At 39.0% G+C, this 27,405-nt stretch overlaps 1 protein-coding gene across 1 annotated transcript; it reads right to left on the reverse strand.

Moving 5' to 3' along the window:
* Nucleotides 1-999: 999 nt before the first annotated feature.
* LOC139741546 (transmembrane prolyl 4-hydroxylase-like) lies at nucleotides 1,000-20,273 on the reverse strand. Its single transcript, XM_071652124.1, has 9 exons — nucleotides 19,747-20,273; nucleotides 13,096-13,177; nucleotides 11,249-11,496; nucleotides 9,011-9,237; nucleotides 6,270-6,327; nucleotides 5,311-5,468; nucleotides 3,736-3,826; nucleotides 2,562-2,688; nucleotides 1,000-1,735 (listed from the first exon to the last, which is right to left on the reverse strand). The coding sequence occupies exons 1-9, from the start codon at nucleotides 20,074-20,076 to the stop codon at nucleotides 1,263-1,265; spliced, it is 1,794 nt and encodes a 597-aa protein (XP_071508225.1). The 5' UTR covers nucleotides 20,077-20,273; the 3' UTR covers nucleotides 1,000-1,262.
* Between the last annotated feature and the right edge of the window lie 7,132 nt (nucleotides 20,274-27,405).

The following is a 27,405-nucleotide window of genomic DNA, read 5'->3' on the forward strand; positions in this document are numbered from 1 at the left end:
TTTTTTGTTTTTGTTTTTGTTGGTTTTTTTTTGCGGTGTTTTTTTTTCACATTTTTTTTTTTTGAAGGTAGAGGCGGGTTTTCTATAAAACAAAAAGTTGCTGGGGACATTTTTGTTTTCATCTGCGTAATGGTTCATTATTGAAAAGGAGAGTGCATCTAGGCTGTATTTTTTTAAATGTCACTGTGGATGGTGGGTTGTTTGGGTGTGTGTGTTCTTCTCTTTGTGATGCAGTTGCTGTGCCATACAGTAACATCCACAATAATTTGTTTTTCTCAAGGGCAAAATTTGTGAGCAAGGAAGCTAAATAGTACTGTACATCACCCCAATCTCATCTGTCAACAAAAATTCTCATCCCTTCCCGATCAGAACACCCCCCCCCCCCATACGTCCCTCACAACTTGCATAACATTAATCATCGTCATATACTGACCACACACAGACACTTCTCACACATCATTTAGAATTTAAAAAAAAAGATATTGTTCTCCTTCGTCTAGAAGCCGAAAAATCAATCATAAATTCGAAAGAAAAGAAAAAAATTCTTGAAAGGCTCCATTAAAGGTAGTCATTGACAGACAGTTTCAGAGATGAAGGGGAGGAGGAAGAGGAAGAAGGAAACAATGAGAAGAAAAGAAAAAAATGAAAAGCAGAAAAAAATAAAGGAACTCTAAGTACAGTGAACTACCACCAAACATAATATGTTCCGTGATGTTATCAATAGCAAAAACCAAATGAAAATGTATCAAATGTATTGAAAAATGCGTCTTCTTCCGTTTCCCACTCTTCCTTCTTGAGAATCATACATTGGGGAAAAAAAAAAGAATCTGAACCTTGTGCTAAAGCGTTCGAAATTTAGGCACGATATGTTTACCACCTCCCAGCCTACCCGAGGTTTTGATGCGAGGTTTCTCGAGTCAGCATGAGCTAATATTGCAAACCGGTTTCTTGTCTGTTTAAATCGGTTAGCACTTACATTATACACGTTGTACCATGTCATTCGCACAAGATAAATCGATCTTTTTCTGTGGATACAGTAAAAGTTCGGTGTACCGGGTGTACATTATTATGTTTCTCTTTGGAAAAGACGTTTTATGCGAGTTTGAAGAGGAATGGCTTGACCTGTATTTACAGGGGTAAGAAAAGGTGCCGTTTCATACTGCAGGACTATAATCACCTTTGAGCGCGGGAAACACAATCAATAATTTTGTAGTCTGCCACTGTCCACTGTGTCAAAGGCTACTCTGGTAAAAGCGCTGTTCTTACAACTCGTCAATGGTATGTAGATCTAAACGACCGCTCTGAGCCCTGCCAGGTTGGTCAAACATGTCCGACTTTCTTGCCGATTCGTTCGTTTTATCCTCCTCTTTCTTACTTGGCGGATTATCAACATTCTGCGTCTGCGTCCCCGCACTCTTATGATCAACTATATCAGCATTTCTATCCGCACCGCTATCCGAGACTCGACTATCCGTAATCGAGTCTCGACTATCCAAATCCGACGAATATCCCTCGTCTTCCAACTCGGCTCCGTCAATATCGGTTTCTGTTTCCTCGGCAGTACTTAGGCTACCTTCGGAGTAGCCCTCCTCGGGCGAGTAGTATCTATCGTGGAATAGAATTTGCCGGTGAACGTCGTTGTCAACCGTGATCCAGTTATTTGCGATCCACTTCGTTCCTGAAATGACGTCACAGCCACCGTGTAAAGAGTGGTTCCGGTTGTCACCCATCCACCCTGAAAATCAAATTACAAATCACAGAAATACAACGATAGTCAGAATTTCCTTCTTGAGTTGAACATGAAGATTGGTTTTGGAAACAAGGAATGATTGTGGATGTTTCAAAATAAAGTGTTAATATACATGTACATTATACAAAAAGGAAAGAAGGCACGATTAACCATTAGATCGATCAACCTAAAGTTGCATAAAGTGAAGACCCGACTGTTGCGTCATCTCATTTACTGGCCATCCATACAAGGAACAAAAAGAAACATGATCTGGGTCTCCTTAAGAACAGTAAAATTACGAGTTCATGATAAGCTAATGAGAAGAATATTTTTGTACTCGTATTAACTATGTTTTGCAGATTACTATCTACTAAAGCATTTGATTTTTTTACCATGAATTTGATTGAAGTTTCTAAACATGTAATGGATAAACGTACCATCACTTGCACTTCGCATTGAACAACATCAACCTTTATATTATGCTCATAGAAACTTTCTTGCAGCACTTCACGGAACCTCTTGGTACTTGGGTTCATTCGTATATTGTTCTTCTTGTCGATGACGATGGTTGTGAAGGTGTTGATGTTGTAGTTGTTGCTGTTTTCTTACTGCTGCTGCTGTTGTTGTAATAGTAACTATTGTTGACATTTTCATCGTGGATATTGTGTCATAGCGTTTATAGCTGCTGCTGTTGTTGTTATTTAATTACAGTTTATTTATTTCATTTATTAATTTATTTGTTTTGTTTATATGTCGTGGGTGTCTACGGAGCAATTTAAGGGAGTGGGGAGAAGATTGAGATTTCCAGAGGGGTAATACGTTGCCCCCTTACCGTTCTCTTCGTCCAGGTAGTGGTTGTACCACAAGATGGCTTTGCCCTTCTCTGGAGGCACGACCACGTTGGACTTGTGACAGTGATTGGACAGGTCGTAGATGTCGTACGTCGAGGCGTCCAATGACTATAGGTGGGACAGGAATTGTAGACAGTAGAATAGATGGTGATTGAAGGGAAATTCTAACCAAAGTTCAAGCTCACTTTTAGTGTATATAAAGCGTGTGAAGTGTAGAGTCAAAAAGACGAGTCTCGTGAAAGTGTCACTAGAATCGACGAGGCAGATAAATAACATTGGTGCGCATTTTTAAGTCTTACGTGTGCAAACAGTAATATCGAGCAGTCACATAAAATTATGCAAACTAGACTAGGCAATGATTAATTTATGGCCTCAAAGTCCCCACTGGTTCGTGCAAAGCAAAATCTTTCCTGTGGACAACACATCATCAACTATAACCCCCTCTTCTCCTCAGAGGCATCACTGCGACTTGGGAACTCCAGGAAATATGACGTGAAAGATTCACATACGAGATAATTAGCGACTGATCATTACAGACGTATATGATTGATATCTATATAATTATTGATATCTATAGGACTATATGGTTACTCGATTGATTGAAATTCTAAGGTCAGTCGAATGAAAATATGATTATCAAAGAGAGATAGGTAGTTCACTCTAGTACCACAGAATCCTTCTTTGACTTGCAAATGTATTAAAATGATATTCGTCCACATACAGGCATTTTCTGTTTGAAACTCATATGTTTTCTAAATTATTTTGTCGAAGATGACATATGCTGTCAAGACGTAGTTCTTCTACCACTTTATGAATCACAGGGAAATAACTTCTCGTTCTTTTTTTTTTCTTCCTTTTTTGAATGCTCAAAATTGATTAAAGGTTAATGTCATCGACTGATGTTGAGTTTTACTTTGAACTTAATCATAAAAAAAAAAAATCTGTCTTTACGCAAATCCCTCAAGCACACAAGAGTATGGCAAAGAAGGAGTTGGTGTGATTTTATGAAACGTTGTATGTACACATACATAACGTTGCATGCTTTCAGTTCATTAATTACTAGTAAGTTTCTTATACCATGTTATATTCTGTGGAAGGGAAAACATGAAAAAAAATTGAATTGAATTAAATTGAATTGACAAGTTCAATAGTCACCTCTAGTGTAAATGTCTCGTTGTCGGCCACGGGAAAGGCCGTTTCGCCCCCTTCTTCTACATCATTCAAGTAGAACAAGACTGTCGCAAATCTGCAACGTCAATAAATCAAGAAACGCACCTTCGATGATCATAGATCAGATAATATGTCTACAACCAAACATTGAGTGATAAAGTGTTAATAGACATTTGCCTGTTCTCGGGGGAGCACTGTGGTATAGGGAATAGGTCTCTGAACTCTTATAATGTGTAGGAATGGTGAAATAATGATGATATTAGGGGGTTTCTGGACACGAATTGCTCACATTAAGACACACAAACCAAACAAACAAATCAAACAAAATAATAACGCCACCTTCCGTGTAAGAGGACAATATAATTATCGTTAGCATATTCACCAATCTAGACAGAAGTGTGACATAATGTATCAGGAAATCATAGATCCACGTTCCCCTGAGCCAACCTGGCCCCAGGAAAAAGCAATAGTTTGCCAATACTTCCTCATCGTACGTTACAGCAAAACAAGTAAATTTTAGTATGAGTTGATTGTATGATTTCTTCTATTTTCATAGCAATTCCATTACAACATCTGTAATATCAAGAGTACACAATTTCATTAATCTGACTTGACTTCATGTGACGTCATCTAAATTAGTGATAAAACTTATATGTAAATAAGATAATGAACTTCTAAAGACTGTATTGCATTGTAAAATTTTTTGTTTGGCATTCAAGAGGGAAATACATTATCATTATATCCTGGTTATACAGGCAAAGCAATTTTTAACTTATAATCATATAATAAGCGAAGCAAAAAACAAACAAACAAACAAACAAACAAACAAACAAAATGGCCAAATAACTAACCAACAAAAACCCCGAGAATCAAAACATATTAAGCTTTCTTATAACAGTACATCACAACCAATCGCAGCAGTAGAGAAAGACGGCTTCTTGACCAGCTCTTGTGAATTCTGTGCAAAAGTGAATTTAAATCACTATGATGCACTTACGCATTACCAAAGTTAGCAGGGGAGCAAATAAAGGAAGCAGGAAATCAGAAACACACATTATAGGCCTACATCACAAACAAGCAGTGCACCACGGGAGGAAGTGAGGCGGACAGGATAAAGCAGCGCTGTGTGATGGCAAGAAGGAAAAGAAAAGAAGAAAAGGAAAGAGTGTTGCAGGGACATTTAGAGGAAGAGATGACTTAAGGGAAAGGTTCCAAACGACTGTGTGTAAATAAAGTAAATCATGCGGAATAGAATGGTAGGTGACCCTGTACTATCGGACATGATACAAGAAAGGAATGGAATTTTTAAGTTCTGCATATCTTCACAAAAACATCGATATTGGTCTCATTATTTTCATCAATACGAATTATTTTGGAAACTGTATGTTCGTTGTCATTTTCCTGCTGACTTTTTTTTTTCTTTCAGTGGAAAGCTGTTTTATTTCAATTTTGCGCCCAATGGACTGACGTTGCTTCTTGGGCAAACTTATCAAACTCGGTGCACAATACGTCTGAGAGAGCGAGGGAACTACAAGGGGGAAAGACGGGACGAACTTTTACCTGCATAGGCGTTTGTGGTTGAAGTCGTTGTTGAAACGCGACGCCGGGAAATCGTCGTCGCTCTCGATGCCGAAGGTATGAGCGCACTCGAGGTTGTCGTCTACGTCGGCCGAGTCGTAGTGGGCGTGGTAGTGACCGCCTGGCTCGTACCTCACCACCTGATCACGATAGAAGGATTCGAACAGGGACGAAATGGGCTGGGTTTAAGATTCGAATTAGGACCAGATTTTACGTGCAACTTTATTCTATCTGCCCTCTTCCTTTTCCTCTTTTTTCGTCCACATCACCTGGGTTCATGAGCATCTTTCTCGATAATCTTTTTTCCTTCTTCTTAAGGAGTTTGGGTAGAGAGGTCCAAAATCTTAAATTTTTGCTCACTGGAAATCCTCCTATGTGGTACACTGTTTAGAATAGTTCTATTTGTTTTTTCCCTCCTTGTAACTGTCAGTTTGCTATTAATTTTTCACGCGCAACTTTGGGTCATGTATGAACGCGCTGTAATAGTTTGTTTCACCAGGCAGGAAAAAAAACCAAATAAATACAGTCAATCAAATAAGTCAATTTGAAGCAGATACCATAGTAACTGGGGGTGATTACCAAACTATGTTATTACTCTTACTCTTATTATTACTATTACTATTACTCTTACTCTTACTATTACTATTACTATTATTATTATTATTATTATTGTTATTATTACTATTACTATTATTATTATTATTATTATCATTACTATTACTATTACTATTACTATTACTATTACTATTACTATTACTATCACTATCACTATCACTATCACTATTACTATTACTATTATTATTACTATTATATACTATTACTATTACTATTACTACTACTATTACTATTACTATTACTATTACTATTACTATTACTATTACTATTACTATTACTATTACTATTACTATTACTATCATTATGATTATCATCATCACCATTACCTGAAGTTGCTCACTGGTCTGTATGATGCTACCCGGAAGCCAGGTCAGTCCTATCACCCTGTGTAACGTGAGAGAGAGAGAGAGGGGGGGAGAGAGAGAGAGAGAGGGAGGGAGAGGAACCATCACATAACATTAAATAGGAGATGGTACACAGATATGATCGGTTAGCAGGCATCGCATGATAATGTACAAATAGATAAATAGGCTGAAATTAGGTTACATTTAACTTTAGAAACTTGAACAATTTGGTAAGTGAACAAACATTGTACTATATGGGGTGATGGGGAAGAGGTGAGAGCATGTACAGAACGCAGACTGAATTATTCATTTGCATATTATCATCACGAACTTTGCGGCCGGCTGTGAATGCGATTTTTAATCGTTTCAGATCTTACACAAAGGTATTACCCAAACTTAACTGGATGATCTCGAGCTTCTATAATTATATCTGGGTGTTGTTAGTTTGTTTTTTCTTCATGTCCATTTTTAAGGGCGGCTGCAGCTGCGTTAACCCGTTGAAGACTATTCCCGCTTATACTCGGGCAGGCGTCTTTATGATTTACACGTCAGACACGTTGGTAGAATGTATTTCTGGTAAAAAATGAAAATGTTCAAAGTTTAGATTAATTGGTACGAAGGTTTATAATTGTTGAAAGTCCATACTCTTATGGTTGTGAAGTAACCTGTTGTTCTTGCCAAATTCACTATCAAAAGTTTAATGTTTATAATACATGTATGTAGTTTAAGAAAAATTAAATGTAAAATTAAAAGTTTGTAAGACTTTATAGATATTAACACATTGATAAGAATGGATTAATCCAAGTTACATGGTGATGTCATATTAAGGTGTTACTCTATGTATCATGATTCAGTTGTGTTGATGTTGTGAGTTCGTTCCTATTGCAGTATTTGCTGTTTCGTTAGTATATTAATTATCTTCTGATTATTTTGTGTTGTAATAAATTTGTATTCGATGTCTGTGTGGTAGGTTATATAGAGGAAAATCATGCAATTGCAGCCTTGTATAGCTGCAATGACGATTTTGACAAATAAATCATTTTAATAATATATATTTTGCGATGTGCGTGTTCTTTTCTGGCGATGGGTTGGTTCTGGCGCAGTGAGGTGTTTTATACAGTGCTCCTTGTAGACATTGATTTAACCCTTTGCATGTTTTGAAAGAAAGCCCACAGTGTCGAACACACTTTTCAAAATTCCCGGCACAGAAAGGGTTAAAGACAACATTCAGACGGAGGCACTCATACCGCGGATTAAGTCAACGTGTCATTTTGGCGCCGTACATTGCCGGCTTAACACACAGAGAACGAAAGCATTGAGTTAGATTAGGATATACCTCATTTCGTCCTACAAATTACTCATGGATTCAACGCAGGGGTGAGCGGATTCTCCTTTCTATGAATAAGTTAAATCTATGGAAAGAATTTGCTCGTTTTGAGGGCAATAAGGAAACCGGTCGAAAACCGCACTGTGCAAACACTGGAAATTAAGGGCTCCGATTTCTGACCGCAAAACGTGCTCTCCATCCCTATACAGGATTTCGTTGTTACTGCAGACGTTTATTAATGGCCTAAGTGTCATGTGTGAGTCATTAAAAGCTTCTTGTCAGAGCGCAATTCCTTAAAATGTTCAAGTCGGCTCTACATTAAAATCCAACAAACAGAATGATACATGTTTCGATAGGATTTGTCAAAAAAGAAGAAATTTATGAAATTTGAACCATGTGTAATTGTTCGACTTGGTTGCAGAATCATTAATGGCCTCTTAACTGCTAAATCAATAACTGATTTTTTTAACTGGCAACTTATTTCAGTATCCTTGCAGTATTGTCTTTTCCGTTACGAGCAGATTCAAAAAAAAAAAAAAAATCACCAGTTCTGCATGCCTAATCTATTCCCAATGTAAAGACGTGCAGTGACTATTTAGAGTTGCAAATGTGTGATAGGCTTCCACAGTAAAATTCTCCCTGGATTTGAGATGGGTTAACTCCACATAGAAACAGCTTTATATCTCAATTTATGCTATGTCAATGGGGTACTAGACTACGGAAGGGACATTGCGTTTATGTAGGAAGCTAATAGAGAGATGCAGTGGATTAGGCCCTGGGCTCTTCCGATGAATATTCGGGGTTCGGATTGACTATAAGGAATACTAGTATAAAGTTGTCAGATGGGCGTAGCTGTCGCAGCTCGAAAAGTAATCATGCATGGCTTTGAGGAAAAACAACGCGTAAACTAACAATGATTGGGTAGTTGCGACAGTCGTTATTCAGCATCATATATTGTTATCGTTCTGATGACAATTACCATTATCATTATTACTATTATCATTATTATTATTATTATTTTCATTATTATTATTATTATTATTATTATCATTATTATCATCATCATCATTATTACTATTATTACTATTATTATTATTATCATTATTATTATTATTATTATTATCATCATCATCATTATTACTATTATTATTATTATCATCATCATCATTATTATAATTATTATTATTATTGTTATTATTACTATTATTATTACAATCATCATCATCATTATTATTATCATTGTTTTCATTGTTATCTTTATCATTATCACTTAGTTACTTGGGTGTACTTGGGTGTATATAGAGACTGGAAGCTAAGCTAACTGTCCTTCGTTACAATGAAACTATCAACATCACTATTAATTTCCTTTATCATGATAATGAGTTTCGTCATTTACCGATCCTGGAGTCGTATAAGCACGTCGTCGTCCGTGGTCCACTGGTCGAGCCAGGTCTGTTCGCTAACCCGAGCCTGACTCCGCTGGGCTTCCCGTTCGTCCAGGCCGCCGATCTCCGCTAACCACTTGTTGATCTCCTCCTCCATCGCGGGTGTATCGGACGCGATGAATTCGTCGAGGTCGACCACGCCGTCGTCGTTGGTATCGAGCTTCTGGGCGGCCAGTTCCTGCGACGATAAAACAAAAACAGAATAGGTTGCACGTTATTTTGGATTTTGTTCAGTTTTGTCTGTTGTTTTTTATTTTTTCCATCTGAGAATGGGCAGCCCATATTCAGCGGCAGTAACTGGTCTTCCATGGGGTCCAGTTGGATGTGAGGCTGACCACTTCACCGGGTTAAACATCCTGCTCTTTGCGATGAATGAAAGAAGTGGGATCTTTTAAGAGCGCGAGTTGTGACTCAATCTTAACATGGGACCTCCATCTCATGTCCTATCCAAGGGACGGAGTGTTTTGCCTCTTACTAGAGGGAACGGTATGATTACACACAACATTGCTCAGTTAGACTCGGGAATAGAACCCGGGTACTTTAGATCTGGAGGTAGACGCTCTACCGACTGAGCCAAATCACCGCTGAAGGAATAGGTTGGAGACTTTTCATTCCCTGACATTACAGCTAGAAGACTGTTGGATAGGTTAAAAGACGACATGCTGAAAAGACGGGAAGCCTGGGTGTGGTTTGTGTACCATGTCTGGAGGAGGGAGGAAACGAGTGCGAAGGATGAACGATGCTGAAGGATGCAGCAACGAGGGAGGAGGACATAGAAGAGGAAGACCAAGGAGAAAATTTGCATAGATGCGGAGAGAGAAGACATCAGGGGGACCAGAAGGCAGGAGGAGGGAACAGAGGAGAGAGTGAGACGGGGAATCCCCTGGAAGAAAGCAGCATGAGAAGATGGGATTAACAAAGTAGTAGTAGCAGTAGTAGTAGTTTATTGTGTAGTAGAAGAAACATTATCATCCTTCTTCTCCTTCTCCTTCATCTCCTCCTTCGACGAAGTTGGTTAATCATTTTCGCATAGGCCTATATTTTATAATGCAACCTAGTACAGTCGCGAAAAGTCATACTGAATGATTGTATTGTTTGATTTGATATTCAGATGATAATAACAATTTTCATCAAAGTACAGTAGAACAAAATTTTATACGAAAAAAAAACGCGTTATGGAAAATTCAAACGCTTTCGCGAGGAAATCACGTTAATCTCTTTACACCAAAAACAACAAACAAACAAAACCAAAGTCGACGTAAATAACATCTCGACGGAAGAATTTCATGAATTTGAAAAATCAAAGTCGTTTCTACAAACATAATTTCATCAAGGCTACTTCGGACTTCACGTATTCTCCCAGTGTTCAGTCAAGATATTCAAATGAGACCGTGGTATGCGTGTCATCACAATCCAGTAACGGCTTACGGACAAACGACAAACATCGCTTCGTCTCTTCGAGGTAAATGACCGGGTGCAGTCGTGCATTAACTGACAAGCTGTCGAGGCTAGGATATCAATGTTGGTGGACGAAATCGTAGAAGGAAACCGACTTGTTAAGACAAGAGAGGAGAGCATGATGCTAATAACTCCACAGGGAATGGTGGAGGGGGGGGGGGCACAATGTTCTACATCTTATCAGAAAGGCGGGGATGATGAAGAAATTGAGACAGGAGGAGCAAGGATGTAAATCTCTCCCCAGACGATGAATTTATACAACATCTGAGCATATCAATATATCATTGTGCACCGAACGGTCATTTTCGCCACCCTGAATCGTGAGCAGAAAGCAACAGGCAGGGAAAATATGACATTATGCCTATCTAGGTACATATAAATATATATTTGAATAAATAGATAGATAGATAGATAGATAGATAGATAGATAGATAGATAGATAGAGACAGACAGACAAACAAACACAGACAGACAGACAGAGATAGAGACAGATATGTTGAATGTATTACTGAGTGTTTTACTGTTCAAGGGCATTGAGGTACATTAATCATGTTTTACGGGGCAGAGCTTGCCCAATCAAATCGTAAACTGAGCTATAACGACGTTGACTATAAATTGAGCTTGAAAATATTTGCATCCCTGTATGAGTAGAAGGCAAAGGGAACCAAAGGACCTGACAACTATTATTGTTTCAGTTTCACAACAAATTCACCTTTATAATGTGTCCTTACCTTGACATGATCAATCGAGATCTCCACTCCCTGGGCTGCCGAGAACGATGACACGGCCTCAAGGAGTTCTTCCGGGTTGAGCACCTCGTCCTCGTTCGCGTCGAGTTCCCGGAAGTACGTCACTGTGGCTTCGCGGTAATCGCCGTCCGGAACTTCCTCTGGAATCGTCTCGCTCTTGTAAAGACCTCGCCTGGACGCTAGTTCGATCAGGTGGTCGCATTCGGCGTCAGTGAGGAAGTTTTTGATCTCTGAAAAACAGACGGAATGAACAGCTCTTGTCTAGTGGCCGAGCATGAAAGTCAAACAAACCGCAGCATCGCATTTCCAGAGAGCAAGTATTAATTCATAAGGCAGCTGGGGGGGGGGGGGGGGGGGGGGGGGGGGTTCGATTACATTCACCTCGTTTGCTAATCGTAAATGATCATAACAAGATCAATGCGAAATTCGGGATGTAAATGACTCGCAGTAGGCCTACCTGAACCTTCACACAAAGGAAGATACCTCTAAGGAGGATTTATATACGTAAATATTACTTGAAATTTGTTTCTCATTTATTCATGATAACCATTATCATAGATCATGACAATCAATATCATAGCGCTTTTCTGTGGTATTGTTTATTTAGCTTCATACTTCATACCACGGAAAAATATTTTTGTGAAAGGTAAGAGACGGAAACGAATGGGGTCATGCGTTTTCTTTTTTCTTTTCGTTTCCCCAAGGTAAAACAGTAACAAAAGTAAGGAAATTAAGCTTGGTATTTATTTACAACCTTGAATAGTTATATCACTATTAGGGAGTGGTACAGTTGTAATTTCTATCAATGATGTTTTCTTTGGAACAGAATTATTATCTTACTTTATTAGCAGATAATTGACATCAGCCCTTATCAAATGGGTTGATAAAGAAACTGACTGAAGTGCGAATGACATAAATCTGCATTAGAAAACTCCTCCAAGAAGAGGTTCATATCCCCATCATAATCAGCTTCTGCTATATCACTATGTGATTACACTTTGAAATTATCATTATTATTATTACTTCTACCGTTAGAGTCACTATTATCAGTACCGTCGAGTTATAACTGCCCTTAAAACCGGGAGAGAGTTCGGGGATTTCGCCCAAAACATCAAGCAATTTCATGAAAATCTGTGGTTGCTATATTGACCATAATATTAGATAAAAATCCGTAGACTTTGGAGAAACTGACAAAAGAAAGCCACTTTATGTACTGTACTGATACAATCACAGTACGAATGAGGCCTTGTCATAACGAGGCCAAATCCATAGTATCCTCCGAACTCTGTTCGGGGGATACAATAAATCATCAAAAACGATGTGGGTACAAGACACCATCAGCATCCTCATCCTATTAAAAAAAAAGTAACAAAAAATATGACGACTTTGTCATATTGACATGTATCTTTTCGCTCCTGGTACTGCGTATATCAAAATAGATGTTCCGTTGAAACATAGATTATTTTCAATATAAAATGATTAATTATTTATGTCGACCATCCACTCTTTATCATGTAAGAGAGATTACTACTGAGAGAAATCACGGTAGGTTTCCCTACAGTCGGAGACGAAAATTCCTGACTATCTCACGCTACTATACGACCATGGTATGAGGATTCTGAAAAAAAAAAAAAGCTTGTCTGATTGCTGCATAAAATTAATGCATCGGCATGTAGCTTTGTGACAATGACGAATAGACTACGTCTGAGGGAGAAGGGGATTGGTTAGCGGCACATCGTTGACAGCAGACAATATTATGCACAACCTTGCTTTGAACTGAAGGTCACATGACAGGGAAATAATTCGTACCATGTCTTCCGGCTTCTTACCGAATATTGGTGGATTTATTGCGAGAGTCTTCATCTGTAGCATTACCCCGTCCTCAACCTCCACATCTTGAACGTGACCAACCTGAAAAAGAAGCCAATCATGTGTAGGAAATGAATTAAAAAAAAACAGGTAACTGATGAAAAAAAGATGTATACGCTTGTTTTAACGTTAACAGTATTACAGCTTGAGTCAAACAAACTAAAAAAGTGTAGTTTAATTTAGAAAAGTTATAGAATTCTCAATTTAAACTTGGTGAATGTAAATAACACTTTTAAATGTAGTTTTAGATATACTGATGATGTCACCCCTTCACAAGTTTATTATTGGCTTGCACGCATATCTTCCCACGATTTCTTTTATTACTTTAATCTTTAAAAAGAAAAGAAAACAAGAACATAAGACGTAATTCCTCGCATGAAACCATTCCAGACTTGTGATTTATGAATGAAGATCCCGCATGAATATTTTCACAGCTGCCACAATGATTACAACATTATGATCTGATAAAGTCCTGCATGTTTTAATTAACCAATGGCAGAATTATGAGACGATGATGTCACCTTCTCTGACGTCACCTTCTCTGAGCTCATTTTCAGACGTGATCGTGACCGATTCAACTGCTCCGTCATAAGAGGTGGAACTTTAACCAATCAAGTCCTTCATTGAGCAATATTTTGCTGTATAAATTGTCGTCTTGTCATCGTGAAATTGCCATCCCTTAATTTCACTGCATCGATGACAGATTAGATGAAATTTGTCAGATTCATTGAATCCTCACAAAATCTGATAAAAATTTACACAAAAATATGCCAAAATAAGGAAGGAACAGGAACTTTGTCTAGAATGTGCCATCAATTAAAGAATCAAAAAGATCTGGCAATTCGGAGGCTTTGAAAGTTCTGCAATTAAAATTACTTGAAAAAAAAAAGAAAAACAAAGGGCCTCAAATTGTAGTGTTTGTGTTTTTTAACACTTTCCCGTATGCATATAAACAATAGGTAATAGATATGAAAATAAGACGTAAACACAGACATGTGTTTTGTTTTGTTTTGTTTCAGCGAAGTCAATTTGCTGTTATCGTTATTGCTGCTGCTGTCCTTTAGTGGATGTCTCTCATCGCACACGATATATATTATGTGCATTTATCAGTCGAAATGCGCAAAATCCATGGACTAAATCTTGACTACCATTTCGAATTCTGGTTATTCTCTTTTAGTATCTCGAGCTGCCTTTCACTACCTCGACGAGACGGGGTTTTTCGTGGCCCCTATAACCTATACAGCACTCAGACTCTTACACATATAGTGAGTAGACTGTAGTCTGCTGAACATAAAAACTGATCGAAAACAATGTAATGCAATCGTATAAATGATATCAACTCGTCCAGAAATTAGATTAAACTCGGACTAGCACTCTAGACTCAGAGTTTCCGCGCGAAGGGAAGAAGGAGTACAAGAGTCTCTGCAGTCGGTCTTTCCTTTGCGAGACAAATCAAAATGAATAGAATATTGTCTAGACGTGATGTGTGGTATGCAAAGATCAAAGATTTAATCATAACAGTTTCCGCACACACACAATATCTGGCTTATTCTCTGACACACACATTATAAAGGGTACGCTCTATAAAAGAAAAGGGGTGCCTCTTTCAATTTACCATACACTTCACGAGATGGTTTGTGGGGCGTCTATTGACACAATCTTCCTATAGCACTGACACAGAAACTACTGAAGTTGTTCCCCAAACAATATCACGTGGTTCAAGCAACAATTTGAAATCAACATTGTTGGCATGTTCTCTTTTAGAATGATGCATTACTGTGTACATGTTTGACGTAAAGCTTATACAAACCTCAATAAATCCCATTAAGTATCAAAGCCCATCGAAACGATTTATCTTTTCAAATGTCCAGACGGCTCAGTGAAAAAAAACAAAACATATTTGCTCAAACTTGTGGCAGTCTGGCTCCTTACGTTTCGATATGTTTTAAGACATTTTTATAGTCAGAACATGGAAACATGAACCCGCTGTACTTGTTAGATTCGATGTTATTGGGATTTGTTTGGTGTTTTCTTCTAGCAGGTTTTTAGTAATTGGTAATAACTGACAGAAAACGAAAAAAAAAACTACAATAACAACGACGAAACAAAATAAAACACAGGGCAGATAATGAACCCAACCAGCGTATGGTATGTCTCTACGTTGGAAAGACAATAATATGCTTGTTACCAAATCGTAATACGAACTAAAGTAGCTTCTGAAGATAGAGACTGCGGATTGTTACCAATTATGGATGGAATTATCGGATTAATCAGCCTGGTGCAGCTATTAACAGAATGACTGCTTTATTTCTGGAAGTCCCGTCGCCCATGTGTTTACCAACCGTGACTCGCTCTCCGGCACGCGAAAGTGATGATATGAATACCAAATACGGTCTTTTTATTTCTAGTACACTTATAAATGATATTGGGGACAAAATTAGTCGCAGTTAGGTCAAAGTTTAATTAGCTTCCATACGTGACTGGGGCGACCGTGAAGTCGAGTGCCCGACACCTGCCAAATATTTCCAAGAATATGCAAGGCACATGGGATTGGAATATGGGCAAGGAGCGGATATCAATAACGAGGGATGGTATTACTTAAACTTTCATCTCGCAGGATTCTGACCCGCACCGATTCTCAAAGCCCCTGACGGCGAGACTGTCCACTTGATATGCACAACCTGCATGCGGCATATTTATGGTCGAGGAGTCTGCGTAACCACCAACCATTAGTATATTAATATTACAGCGTAGTTGTGACCATCTGTAATCGTGTGTGGACATGATGGCATGTCATTCTCATCTAATCAGACAAATTGCCCTCAGAGTACTAATACCACTATTTCCCCTTTCCGCCCGCTCTCCTCCATTAACACCCGAAGAAGAGGAAATGTATGATTAACACAGCGTGACAGAAAATATCCCTGTTTTGAAGACGAGTTCAAGCTGGCGTTCAATACACGTTTATAGTTTGGGTGATCCATGCAGACGATTCAAACAGCAGCGAAGTCAATTAGTGCCAGTTTCCTCTTCTGTCTTGAAGACTCTCAACTCGTCAAACTTCACCTCACTCTCCTCCCTTTCCTGGTATTTCTTCTTCTCCTCTTCCTCTTCCTCCTCTTCCTCCTCCTTCTCCCCCTCCTCCTCCTTCATTAACCTTATAGTTAATGGGCCCTGTGGCATATAATGGATAAGACTCCCGACTCCCGATCGGAGGACCTGAGTTCGAATCCGCCCAGAGCTTACGTCCTTGGACAAAATGTTTTAACCCATTATGTCCCTCTCGACCCAGGAGTGTAAATGGGTACCTGGCAAGGCTAGGGTAATAATAATAGGAGGGCCCTCTGGTAGACCAGCGGCAACACTGATGAGGCTACCCTGGGTAAATAAGACCTTATCATTATTATCATTATTATTATTATCATTATTATTACTATCATTATTATTACAGTTGCTGCAACCTGTGAGTGCTGACGTGACGTTGAGGGCGTCTCACTTTCATCTAGGGATGTTCTGTCTGACCTTTGTTCGGTTTTGAGAGGATCGACTCTAATTTATGGCCAATTAATTACCAGAGTGGGTTAACGGATGATTGGTGTTCCTTTCTCTTCTCACCCCTTCCAGCCCCTCCCCCTTTTATCACGGAAGCTTGGTCGAGATGGCAATAGACAAAAGGACTGTTGAATGAATTAGAGCAGATTAAAATTCTCATCTCAAACGTATGTATTGGTCTCAAATTATGGCAGTTAGAAACCGATATAGGTTTCTTGATTCACATAGGCATCTCTATCTCGTTACTAATTCTTCTACTCTGCTGTCTTTGCATCTGTCTACACATGCATCTATCATCATCCACCTTTAACATTTCTTCCTTTCTCGAGCACGGATAAACTTTAAAAACACGGCCATTAATATTTGGCAAACCAAAGTGAACTCCTCCGGTCCAGTCGCTGCAGGCACGTAAAACTCAACCAAAAGTACAACAAAATTCTGCCTTGACTTTCTGCTATTTATACATGCATCCATGACGAGTGTTTTTTGAGGAAAAATTGTCTCAGGCTATGCTTGACACGCTAATCAATCATACGTATCAATCAAAGTAGCGTCTTTGATACTCCCACGTGGTTCCTTGTCGCTCAAGCCGTCGTCGGCGGCGTTTCCTTCCCCGAGGAGGGGGACTGAGCACGTGACCCAATGTGGCCCGCAGCTCAGGGTCTGTCATTCCGGGTCTACCCGTGTATCGAAAATAATCTTTACCGCCAGAATTCAAAGAAATCATCAGCTTAAACAAGCTGGAAATTAGAGCACTAATTCGGACTCCTGATCGAAAGACTTCATGTACTTTTTTCTGGCAGTTGTGAACTCAGAGACTACATAGCAAGACTTTGAGCTCAACGCACTGTTTACTGAAAAATATATATTGTGTATTATAACGTGTTCACATAAATATTCCGATTTGTACTTATTTTTAATAAGTTAAATACAGGGACCAAACAGAGCATCAACGAGATAGATAGAGTAGATAGACATAGATAGATAGATAGATAGATAGATAGATAGATAGATAGATAGATAGATAGATATAGATAGATAGATAGATAGATAGATAGATAGATAGATAGATATGGATAGATAGATAGATAGATAGAGTCGATAGATAGATAGATAGATAGATAGATAGAGTAGATAGATAGATATAGATAGATAGACAGATAGATGGATGGCGATAGATAGATTGATAGACAGATAGATAGATACATGTAGATGGATAGATAGATAAAGATAGATGGATGGATAGATAGATAAATAGAGTATATAGATAGATATAGATAGATATAGATAGATGGATAGATAGATAGAGTAGATAGACATAGATAGATAGATAGATAGATAGATAGATAGATAGATAGATAGATTAGAGATAATAGAAATGATCTCATGATCTCCCAATTGACGTAAATCTGTTTTCCTATTTGGTCAGTATCTCCCCCTCCTGTGATCCATACATGAATCAATATATTTTGACACACACAAGTCATAGACGAACACCTGTTCTAACCCTAAAAACGATCGAAATTATCGACGAAATGAACCACTCTGAACGCGATCATACAGACTGTAAAATTCATTACAGTTACTCTCACACGTACTAGACACGTCATGAGTTATTCATAGCAGGTTTTCCTATGTGTACGTTATTAATATGCATTTCACGACTCCTTTCGATTGAAATAGAACAAGATGCTATTTGTATTCTCTATAGTCAACCAAGCTTGACTGTGTGGTACGTAACAAATTATACAGTATTTTGAATATGATTTGAGATTTGTCGTTGAAAAGTTTACAATTTCTTTAATCCATTGAAATGTGGAGAAGACTACAGTGCTATCGCGTGTAGTCTAGATTTAATATACCTGATTCTCACGAATGATCCACTACTCCTGTTATTGATAACAACTATGTCAATGATAATGATGAAACAGCAATAATCTTTTTTTTTTTAATGATGTCGCTATTACAGGACAAGTCAAACAAGTAAGTGTGGTTGTAGACTGCCGCGGGTTTTGAACATGGTTTGATTTCGTCATTCATTGTGAAAGTTGTACGTTTCCTCCAGCAAAATGTAGTTGCGATTAGAGGTATGTTTCTTTTTCGCTATATATTGCCCAAAATCACACAGAGATGATGAACAACGCGATCTCCAAACACCACTGAACGTGGATACCAACGCGACAAAATTCCATAGAAACTACAACCTTATCTCACTCTACATCAATCCTCTCAAAATACGCCACATTTTTTTTTTATCCGGTTACCAATGGAGTCGATGTACAGCTTGAATGTAACTACGCATCTAACCCTTATTGGTGAAACGTCAGCTTTACGACTACCCCCCCCCAAAAAAAAAAAACCACACAAACAAACAACAACAACAACAACAACAACAACAAACAACAACAAACAAACAAAAAAGTGACATACATGTTTATTTCAAAGTTGATAGAATATTCAGAATTGTATTGAAAATCACTGCCGGGGATGGGAATAAATAAGAAAAAAACAACGTTGTATTTGAAAGGCTCACAATGCTACTGAGGGACTTTTGATCTCCATGAAATATGCACTTATTGCCCCGGGGCTAGAGCGTTCTGTGTATTTTCAAAATCAGAGTCACCATCTCTGAATAAGTCAAAGATCAGGCGCTGTTAAGTCTCGAAAGTCAAAACGCAAGTTCGACTTGTTCAGTAAGTTCAAGTTCAGTTTACTTCATAAACTTCCAATAGATTTCATAAGAAGTGCATAGACTGGTTAGCTACGAATGTTTATTCCTTCGACCGCTCTCCAAACAGCATCATTCTATCAATTGATAATGTCATTAGCTCAGGGGAGAAGGTTTTCTTTTGGTAGAACAAAGGCTCTTTCCATGGGCAAACATTACAAATGCTCTTTCCATTTGCAGGCATTACAAAAATGTTCTACAATCAAATGGCGACGTTGTCCACTGGTATTCTGACTACCCCACGTGATATTAATATAGATGAGAATTCCGCCTACAAAAGAACCTTTCTTCACTCAAACCTTGTGTTAAATGATGACGATATCTGTCTTACCTCTATGGGATCATATTGGAAAAGCCACAAATCGCTCTCATCATCATCGTCGAAATCTTCGACGTCATCATCGACGTCGTCATGGTCCTCATGCGACTGTCCTGGCTGTAGAGTCGAGACGACTTCCGCTTCGTCAATGACCACTGCGCCATCGGCAGGAGACCGCTCTAGACTACCCGAAGGAAGGTCGCCGTTCTTGCCGGTGACTTCTTTGCTACCAGCGCCGATAGACAGCGCCAGAAAACAGGCAGTTGTACTCAGAATCATGATACTAGTCCTCGAGGGGAATTTCTTTGGTAGCCGTGTGAAAGTAAGTCCTGTGATTGCCATTTTTCCTTCTTCAGCCACTTCAACTGACGGCTGCTTTTACAAACGAAAGAATGGACTATAACCTGAATGGTACCTCGAGGTACCTGATACGCGGTGTTCCGATGTTCGCAAATGAATCGGAGAATGAGCGAGGCGGACGAATGTTCTTTATTGTCAAGCGCGTACGTGCGTGCGTCAATACAGGGTTTCAGTCGGGTGCGTTGTTGTGACGTAAACGTACCTTGATTAAACGAAACGTCGCACGTCGTATCGCCAGGCCCTGCCTATAATTTACCATATATTTCGTGAATATAGAAATACGTTTTTTATTTCCGTTCTCCTCTTGGCTATACCTTTCTGTTGCTCTCCTTTCTCCTCTTTCTCGTTTTCAAATGCAGGTGTCAGTCTTGCGCGTCCTGTTATCTGTTTCCAAGAATACAATATTCCCATGTGTAGTAAGCAGCAATCATCATTTTCTTCTACATCCTCCAATTTCATCCTCTCAAAGATAACGAGGCACAGTTGGACTTCCGACAGGAAAGTGTCAGTGCAAATGACACCGTCGCTCCGAGGTGGATTGCCTGACCCGACGGGAAAACGAGCTACTCGTGGATTCCCGAAAAGCAGTTAACCGTCGCCGTGAAGTCATTAACCTTTACAGTCCAATAACAAATGTTCCCCATATGCCAGAATTGATAGTCCCACGTCCCTGCAAATAAAGCAAAAAGACATGAACATTAAAAAAAAAATGATTACGGATAAGAGTGTGATAAAACAACCTTCATTATTGAAAATTCAAGAGAAGGTTGCAATGAAAACGGATTCGTTAAAAGAAAAAAAAGAAAGTCATATTACAATTCATACATGCTCAGTCATTGGAACTGACACCGCAGATACTTCCGAAAGGTCCTAGAGCTTTATTTTGTACGTCATTCTAGTCTAGAATGTTGAGCACACAATTTGGACGCATCGTGTCTGTTTCAGCTGCTCGGTTTTGTACAGAACGCCCGCTTCATACAACCGATCACTTTCTTCCAGGGGTATCTCGTTCCTTTCTTCTTTTTTTTAATCGTAAAAGTTATAGAATCGAAATTGTAACCAGACTTATGAAGAATTTTTACCTTTTCCCCATGAGACTCTCAAAATATTCATGAACCTTGCACAGGATCCAGGAAGAACGCCAGAGGCAATGGTCACGATACACGTCATGAATCAGTGGCTTTCGTTGACACTACCGGCAAGCTAGACACGATTTGGAGGCTGTAACATGACTTTAACATGAACCCTCATTTGCGAGACATCATTAGTACCCCGTTTAAGTTGCGACCACCATTGAGCCATGACAACCCGTCGTATCACTAAAAAATATCATTTCGCACAGAGTATGATTTATCACGACACACGATAATGCATGCCCCCTCCCCCCCAAAAAAAAACCAAACAAACAAACAAACAAACAAACACACAAACAAACAAACAAGAAAAAAACCTATACTCTGGAAAAAAAAAAACAGTTTTAGGCTAGAACTGGTAACTATAATTTGGTGCTATATGAAAAGGGGATAGCGTGAGCGAGGTCGGAAGAGCAGGAGTAAAGTGTCAATAACTCATCTATATCATACTCTGACGTCATAACAGGCATTTCCAGGGAGACAACTGACAAGATCGTGAATCACCTTCCTTTGTCTGCGAGGATGTGAAATAATATTATATCCTTGAATAGGCAGAGTCACTATGAAAATGGCTCTTCCGAGAAAACTGATTAAATTCTTCTCTGCTACGATGAGGTCTGTTACGCAAATGACGTCACAGCCACGTGATAAAGTTTATGGTATTGTGCCAATGGCTGAAAGTCGTGTGAGCTCACTTCATTACAGGTACATGTATCGAACTGGTCGTAACTTTGTCGGATTTTACTCCATTTTCACTGAGCTGTAATTTCTTGTTTGGGCTTTTTTTTTTTTTTTTTTTGCGTTAAAGGAATGACATGAGATTCTTCTTTAGGTATAATTTCCTTGAAGGAATTCAGAAAGTCAAGACCAATTCGGTAACTGTTCCTACTTTGTGTGAGTGTGTGTGTGTGTGTGTTTCACAACGCTAAAGCGAAAGCACAGTGCCAATCTTATGGAAATTGCTTCAACTTATACCTGTTTTGTGCCTTTAAAGAACTTGCCAAGAGCCTCAAACTTATGAATAATAATACTGAATAGTTGGAACAATTGCATTTTCCGTAATATTACACATATTTCTAAATCACAGTAACAGAACACTTTTTGGAATCTGTGGGACTCTATCCCTCTAAACCATCCCAGCTCTCTCCCTATCCCCCCCCCCCCCACGCACACACACACTTTCTCTTCTGAAAGAGAGGGAACGTATACTGCTATGACGAGAATAGAGGGCACTTTTTTATCATTAATGTTGTGTTTGCTGTCAATCGCCCAAATCCTCCTACACACGCCTCTTAGAACGTAATATATCTGCGGCAATGCCTCATAACATTGCACCCATACTTTAAAGAAAGTTTTTGACTCTACGCTGACACTATAAAAGTGACAGAACGGATACTTAATCAATAAGAGCATGTTCGTATTGAACATGATCGTTCCTGATTCATCTCTTTCTTTTTCAGTGAAGCTTTCGCATGATTACGTGCCCTTGTTCTTTAGAGGTCCCATTTTAATGTGGTTGCTCGCTCATAGGCATACGTAACGACATACACAGCAAGAAAAGATAAAAGAAATTCACTAATCTTAATTTTATGTGAGAATATTCCTTTTGCCTGTTATTGAGACATACTCACTCATATTTTATACATTTGTTATTTTCTATGCACTATAGTTCAAGTGCTTTACGATATTCTAGAGAGAAATTACATCAAGCAAAATTTAATTCAAGTCATAACTTTTTGAACGAATTGTCAGATTCTTTTCAACCTTTCATCATCATGAGGCATTCGCTGCATTCAGATATTAGTTGGCCTAAAGTTTTGAAAAACTTCTCCGTGAAGTCAAAGAGTAAGATAACGCTCTTCCCCTCCCCGCACTTCCGCTCTTTGTCCATCACCACCCCACCCCACCCCACCCCATCCCATTCCACCTTCCTCCTAAACGTCTCAAAACCTGCAAACGCGGATACGCCGCCTGGAACGCATTAAGGTATGGCGTCCTCTCCCCTTTGCCCGCTTTGGTTTGAACCCTGACCTGGCCCTACCATTAAGGATCGGAGGTACGAAGCAAGCTCGCCTTGTACCTCCTTGGCCCTATAGTGCGAGTACTAGCGAAGCAGAAACTCTAAGAAGACGTCTATGAGGAGAAGGAAATATTGCTGTCGCAGCTGTGATCATGTATGCAAAGTACACTGTACGTGTACCCGCGATAGTAATCTACTGACCTTGTTATGAACACGTCCCCCCCCCCCCAATATATGGTCCTGTGTATGAATATCAAATCAAATGCACAATCGTATTCATGGTATTGACTTTTCTGCGTATACCTCATGTACTTATAACGTAGTCAAGCCCTGTAGGCTATCAACTTCAGATCATGATGACGTAGATTATGTCAATCAAGGGCAATTAACCGTGTAAACAATAATTATGTTAAAACTTTCATAAGCACGTCCATAAAGCGTTTGATTTTCCCAAAGCATGTTGGTGAGAATGTAGGTTACGTATAAACAGATGTAAATTTGTGTTTTTACAATGTGTGTTGTTGTGACAATATCTCTGTCATTCAACCATCCTGTCCCTCGCTTATTCACAAGTGGATTCTCTCTCTTTCATGATTATCTTCCGGAAATACTCATGATATAATTTTATGGCCATATTTAGCAAGATCAACATTATTATTCCCACTATGGAAACTCAAGGAAATGTACCCGTTGGATTGTGTATGATCAACTCATCTTACGGCTACTGTCTAATATCATGATAGATATATGTATGTATACATTATAATTAAAAACGTAAACATAAAGATTATGTACATGAATATATTGATTTTTCCCGCTCGATTACCCTACTCCCCCCCCCCCCGTCACCACCCATCTCTCTCTACCCCCCCCCCCCTTCTCTCTCTTTCTCCTATTTCTAATATCTGCTCTACACGACAACGCCCCTTTCTATAGTCGAAATCGGCTTTTGTTTCATTCTTTTTCTGTACTTTTGCTTTCTTGCTTATTCTTGCATGCTCTTTTCCCATTCCGATTTACATAATAAATTACAACACGATATCTGGAGACTGCATTTCGTAGATCTAGTGCCCAGCGTTGCTAGTGCCGATAGAGTGGTACATAGGGTCTGCACTACTACACACCTCTTTGCTTCGTATATAGTAGCACATTAACTATGTATTCAAAAGCAGGACAGAAAATGCAAGTCGTCTGCTTTGATTAACACACTGTATTTCCCAGAGTGCCTCACGCATCACTGACTCCATGTCACTTCTAGTTTTGAATGAGATCGCAGTCAGTTTTACCAATTTTGTCTGTTTGTGTGTTCTTTTGTCGTCAAGCTTTCAAAAATGACGGTTACTTAATTTCGCCCAAAAGTGATTTTGGACGCTCACTGTTTTTTAAATACCCTGACACTGCCTGAGGCCTCTACCAACACACATTATTATCATAAGTGTATTCCTAAATTTTCAACGTCATAGTTACTCATGTTCAAAGAATTCATGGGACGTGAAACATACGAGAATATAAGCAAAGTAGGGCCTACTCCCCTCATGCACATAGAACATATTCAATTACGACATACGGCAGAAAATGATGTTACCAAAAACCCTTAAACACTAACAAAGGTTTGAAATCGTACTGATACCTGACAAGAGATGCTAAAAGAATGTTGTCCATTTGGGCATGACGGTAATTTGATTAACTTCCAACCATAAGTAATAGACAAGAACGACCAAAACGACAATGACAAAAACAACAGATTAAAAAAAAATATCAGATAATGACTAAAAAAGTATGTGGAGTTGACCACGGCAAAGAAAACAATACATTAAAAAAAAACAGAAAACAAAATGAAAACAAAAAACCAATGACCAAGGCAGGAACGACAGGGAAAGGAGTTAACAGTAAGAGTGAAAAAAAAAACAATAGGGAATCCCATGACGTCAGCAGTATGACGTCATTTGTGACATTATGCACCTGGTGAGATGCATGACGCCGGACAACCACTAGGTCCTAACTCCTAGGGCAACAATGCATTTTTATTTTTTTGTTGTTTTCTAGGATGATACCGGATGGTGACTGCCCTCACAATCTGCGTCAGGATTTTGGGTCAAGCAATACAAACCATCGATGATGGGTAGAATATAATACATCGGTTCACTAAATGTATTATGCATCATGGACATATTTCCTCAAATCATCTAGGTCTCGTAGTGGTTAAATTGTTGGCCAAAAATCACGATTTTAATGAACATCACTTATCAGGTTGTACAACCATTGGCAGATCTGAGATGCTTTGCCCCCTATCTCCTCGTGTAATTTGCATGATGGTGTTGCATGACATTATTCATTCGTGTAAACATATGAAATTTTGTTATTCAATTACTTGCTTTTGCTATAAGTTACGTATGGCTAATGGAAACTTCTCACGCTGTTTCTTTGATTTTACTCTATTTACATGAGAAAGCTACCTTTTCTGCTGCCCCGCCACCGAGCTGTTAGCATGACAGTAAATTTCATCTGTAGATGAAGTAGGTGAAAGTGTGGATCGCTTTCGAAACATATCCACACACGATGAACTTTTGCACAAAAAGCTCTGTGTATAGAAGGCTGTAAGCGGACCCCGTCCACATCCCACTTTCTCTCTAATTCAGTCACAATCAGAAGAATTAGATCCGAGCTAAATTCCCCCACAGGGATCGAGTTCAAGCTTCTGACGAGCGCACGCTACCAAGCAGCGGCTTATACGCGTAGTGTACACTTTTAACTTGAAAACCTGCATTACCTTCAGTTGATAGGCATCTAATCCGTGCGCAGATCAGCGACCAGTGTCAAACAAAAGAGTGATAGGCATATATATCGTTTGATTTCTTGCGTGATTCGCCCCAGAATGCACATTTCGTGACCCAATTCAGTGTCAAAAGCAACGACATCTGCCTGCCCGCCCGGCCTATCAAAAAATGAATGTTCAAATAACGATGCTGTTGCCATGACAACGACTGCGCAAGTCCCACTCTGCCTCTTCCAAAGTCTACATATCAATGGCGATGTCGATGGTAAAGGAGCTATCTTGAGGGTATGTTAACATGTACATTCAAGTGTTATACTCAATTTCTAATATAAAAATAAATACTAATATAAAAATAAACTATACTTATTTCGGAGCGCATAACAGAACTGCTATTAATAAAACTGAGTGACGTAAGAGCCCACTTTTATTTAAGAAGTCGTCTTCACACTATATCTACAGTTGAACATGCACCTGTCTGTATCTAGGCCTATTCACGCATCAGCCGTTAGGTCGTCAACCCATGTCAGATGCGATCAAAATAATTAATGACCCCGGCGACCTGTGTACATTACGTCTAACTTCGGATCCGATCTTTATCGAGAATTCGTCAAATCAACTATGATACCGTGTCTTGATATGCCGACAACAAACGCAAACAAGTCTCGATATATCCGTAGAAATTAGGCCACTATATACAATAATGCATACAAACACACTTACAAATCACATAGTGCAATTATATTTGGGGTTTCATCCTTACGGTTTGTTTGTTTGGGTTTTTTGTTTGTTTGGGGTTTTTTTAGCTTTCTATATCTGCGCTTTTCTACTCTTCTCAATGACAATTCAAGTGCTCACATTTACAATGGAACCTCGTCATAAAGATGTCGAATATAGAAAAACAAAACAAAACAAAACAAAACAAGCTGATATTGCAGAACCCAACTCGTTTATATTTCCTCGTTTTTGTAAACCCTGATACAGTAAGGACTCTGCGGTCATTGTCATGATTTACATCATTACATGGTGTCAATGCCGTTACAGCGTGGCGAATGTATTGACGAATGTACAACGTGTATCGGGTCCGCAGAAAGTAGGTAATCTACCTATCCGTTGAGAAGGAAACGACTGATTTTTTTTTTTTCATGAACAAATCTTTTAATCATTTTCGTTGGTTTTTTACATACTCACCAGCATTTTTTTTTATTTTATATATAATGCTACAATTAACACGAACTTCCGTTTGACATCAGTTGCCATACGTGCCACGAATGCTTCACGCGGAGTCTGTCATGGGTCTGACACGAAATCGGGGGGGGGGGGTGTTTCATCAACGTTTGTCAGCGCTGACAAGTTGTTAGCGCTGACAATTTCAGCAAAATCCT

The sequence above is a fragment of the Diadema antillarum genome, unplaced genomic scaffold, assembly GCF_040938485.1.
Source record: "Diadema antillarum isolate AM-2024a unplaced genomic scaffold, OU_Dant_1.0 seq00000932_RagTag, whole genome shotgun sequence".
Classification (NCBI taxonomy): Eukaryota; Metazoa; Echinodermata; class Echinoidea; order Diadematoida; family Diadematidae; genus Diadema; species Diadema antillarum.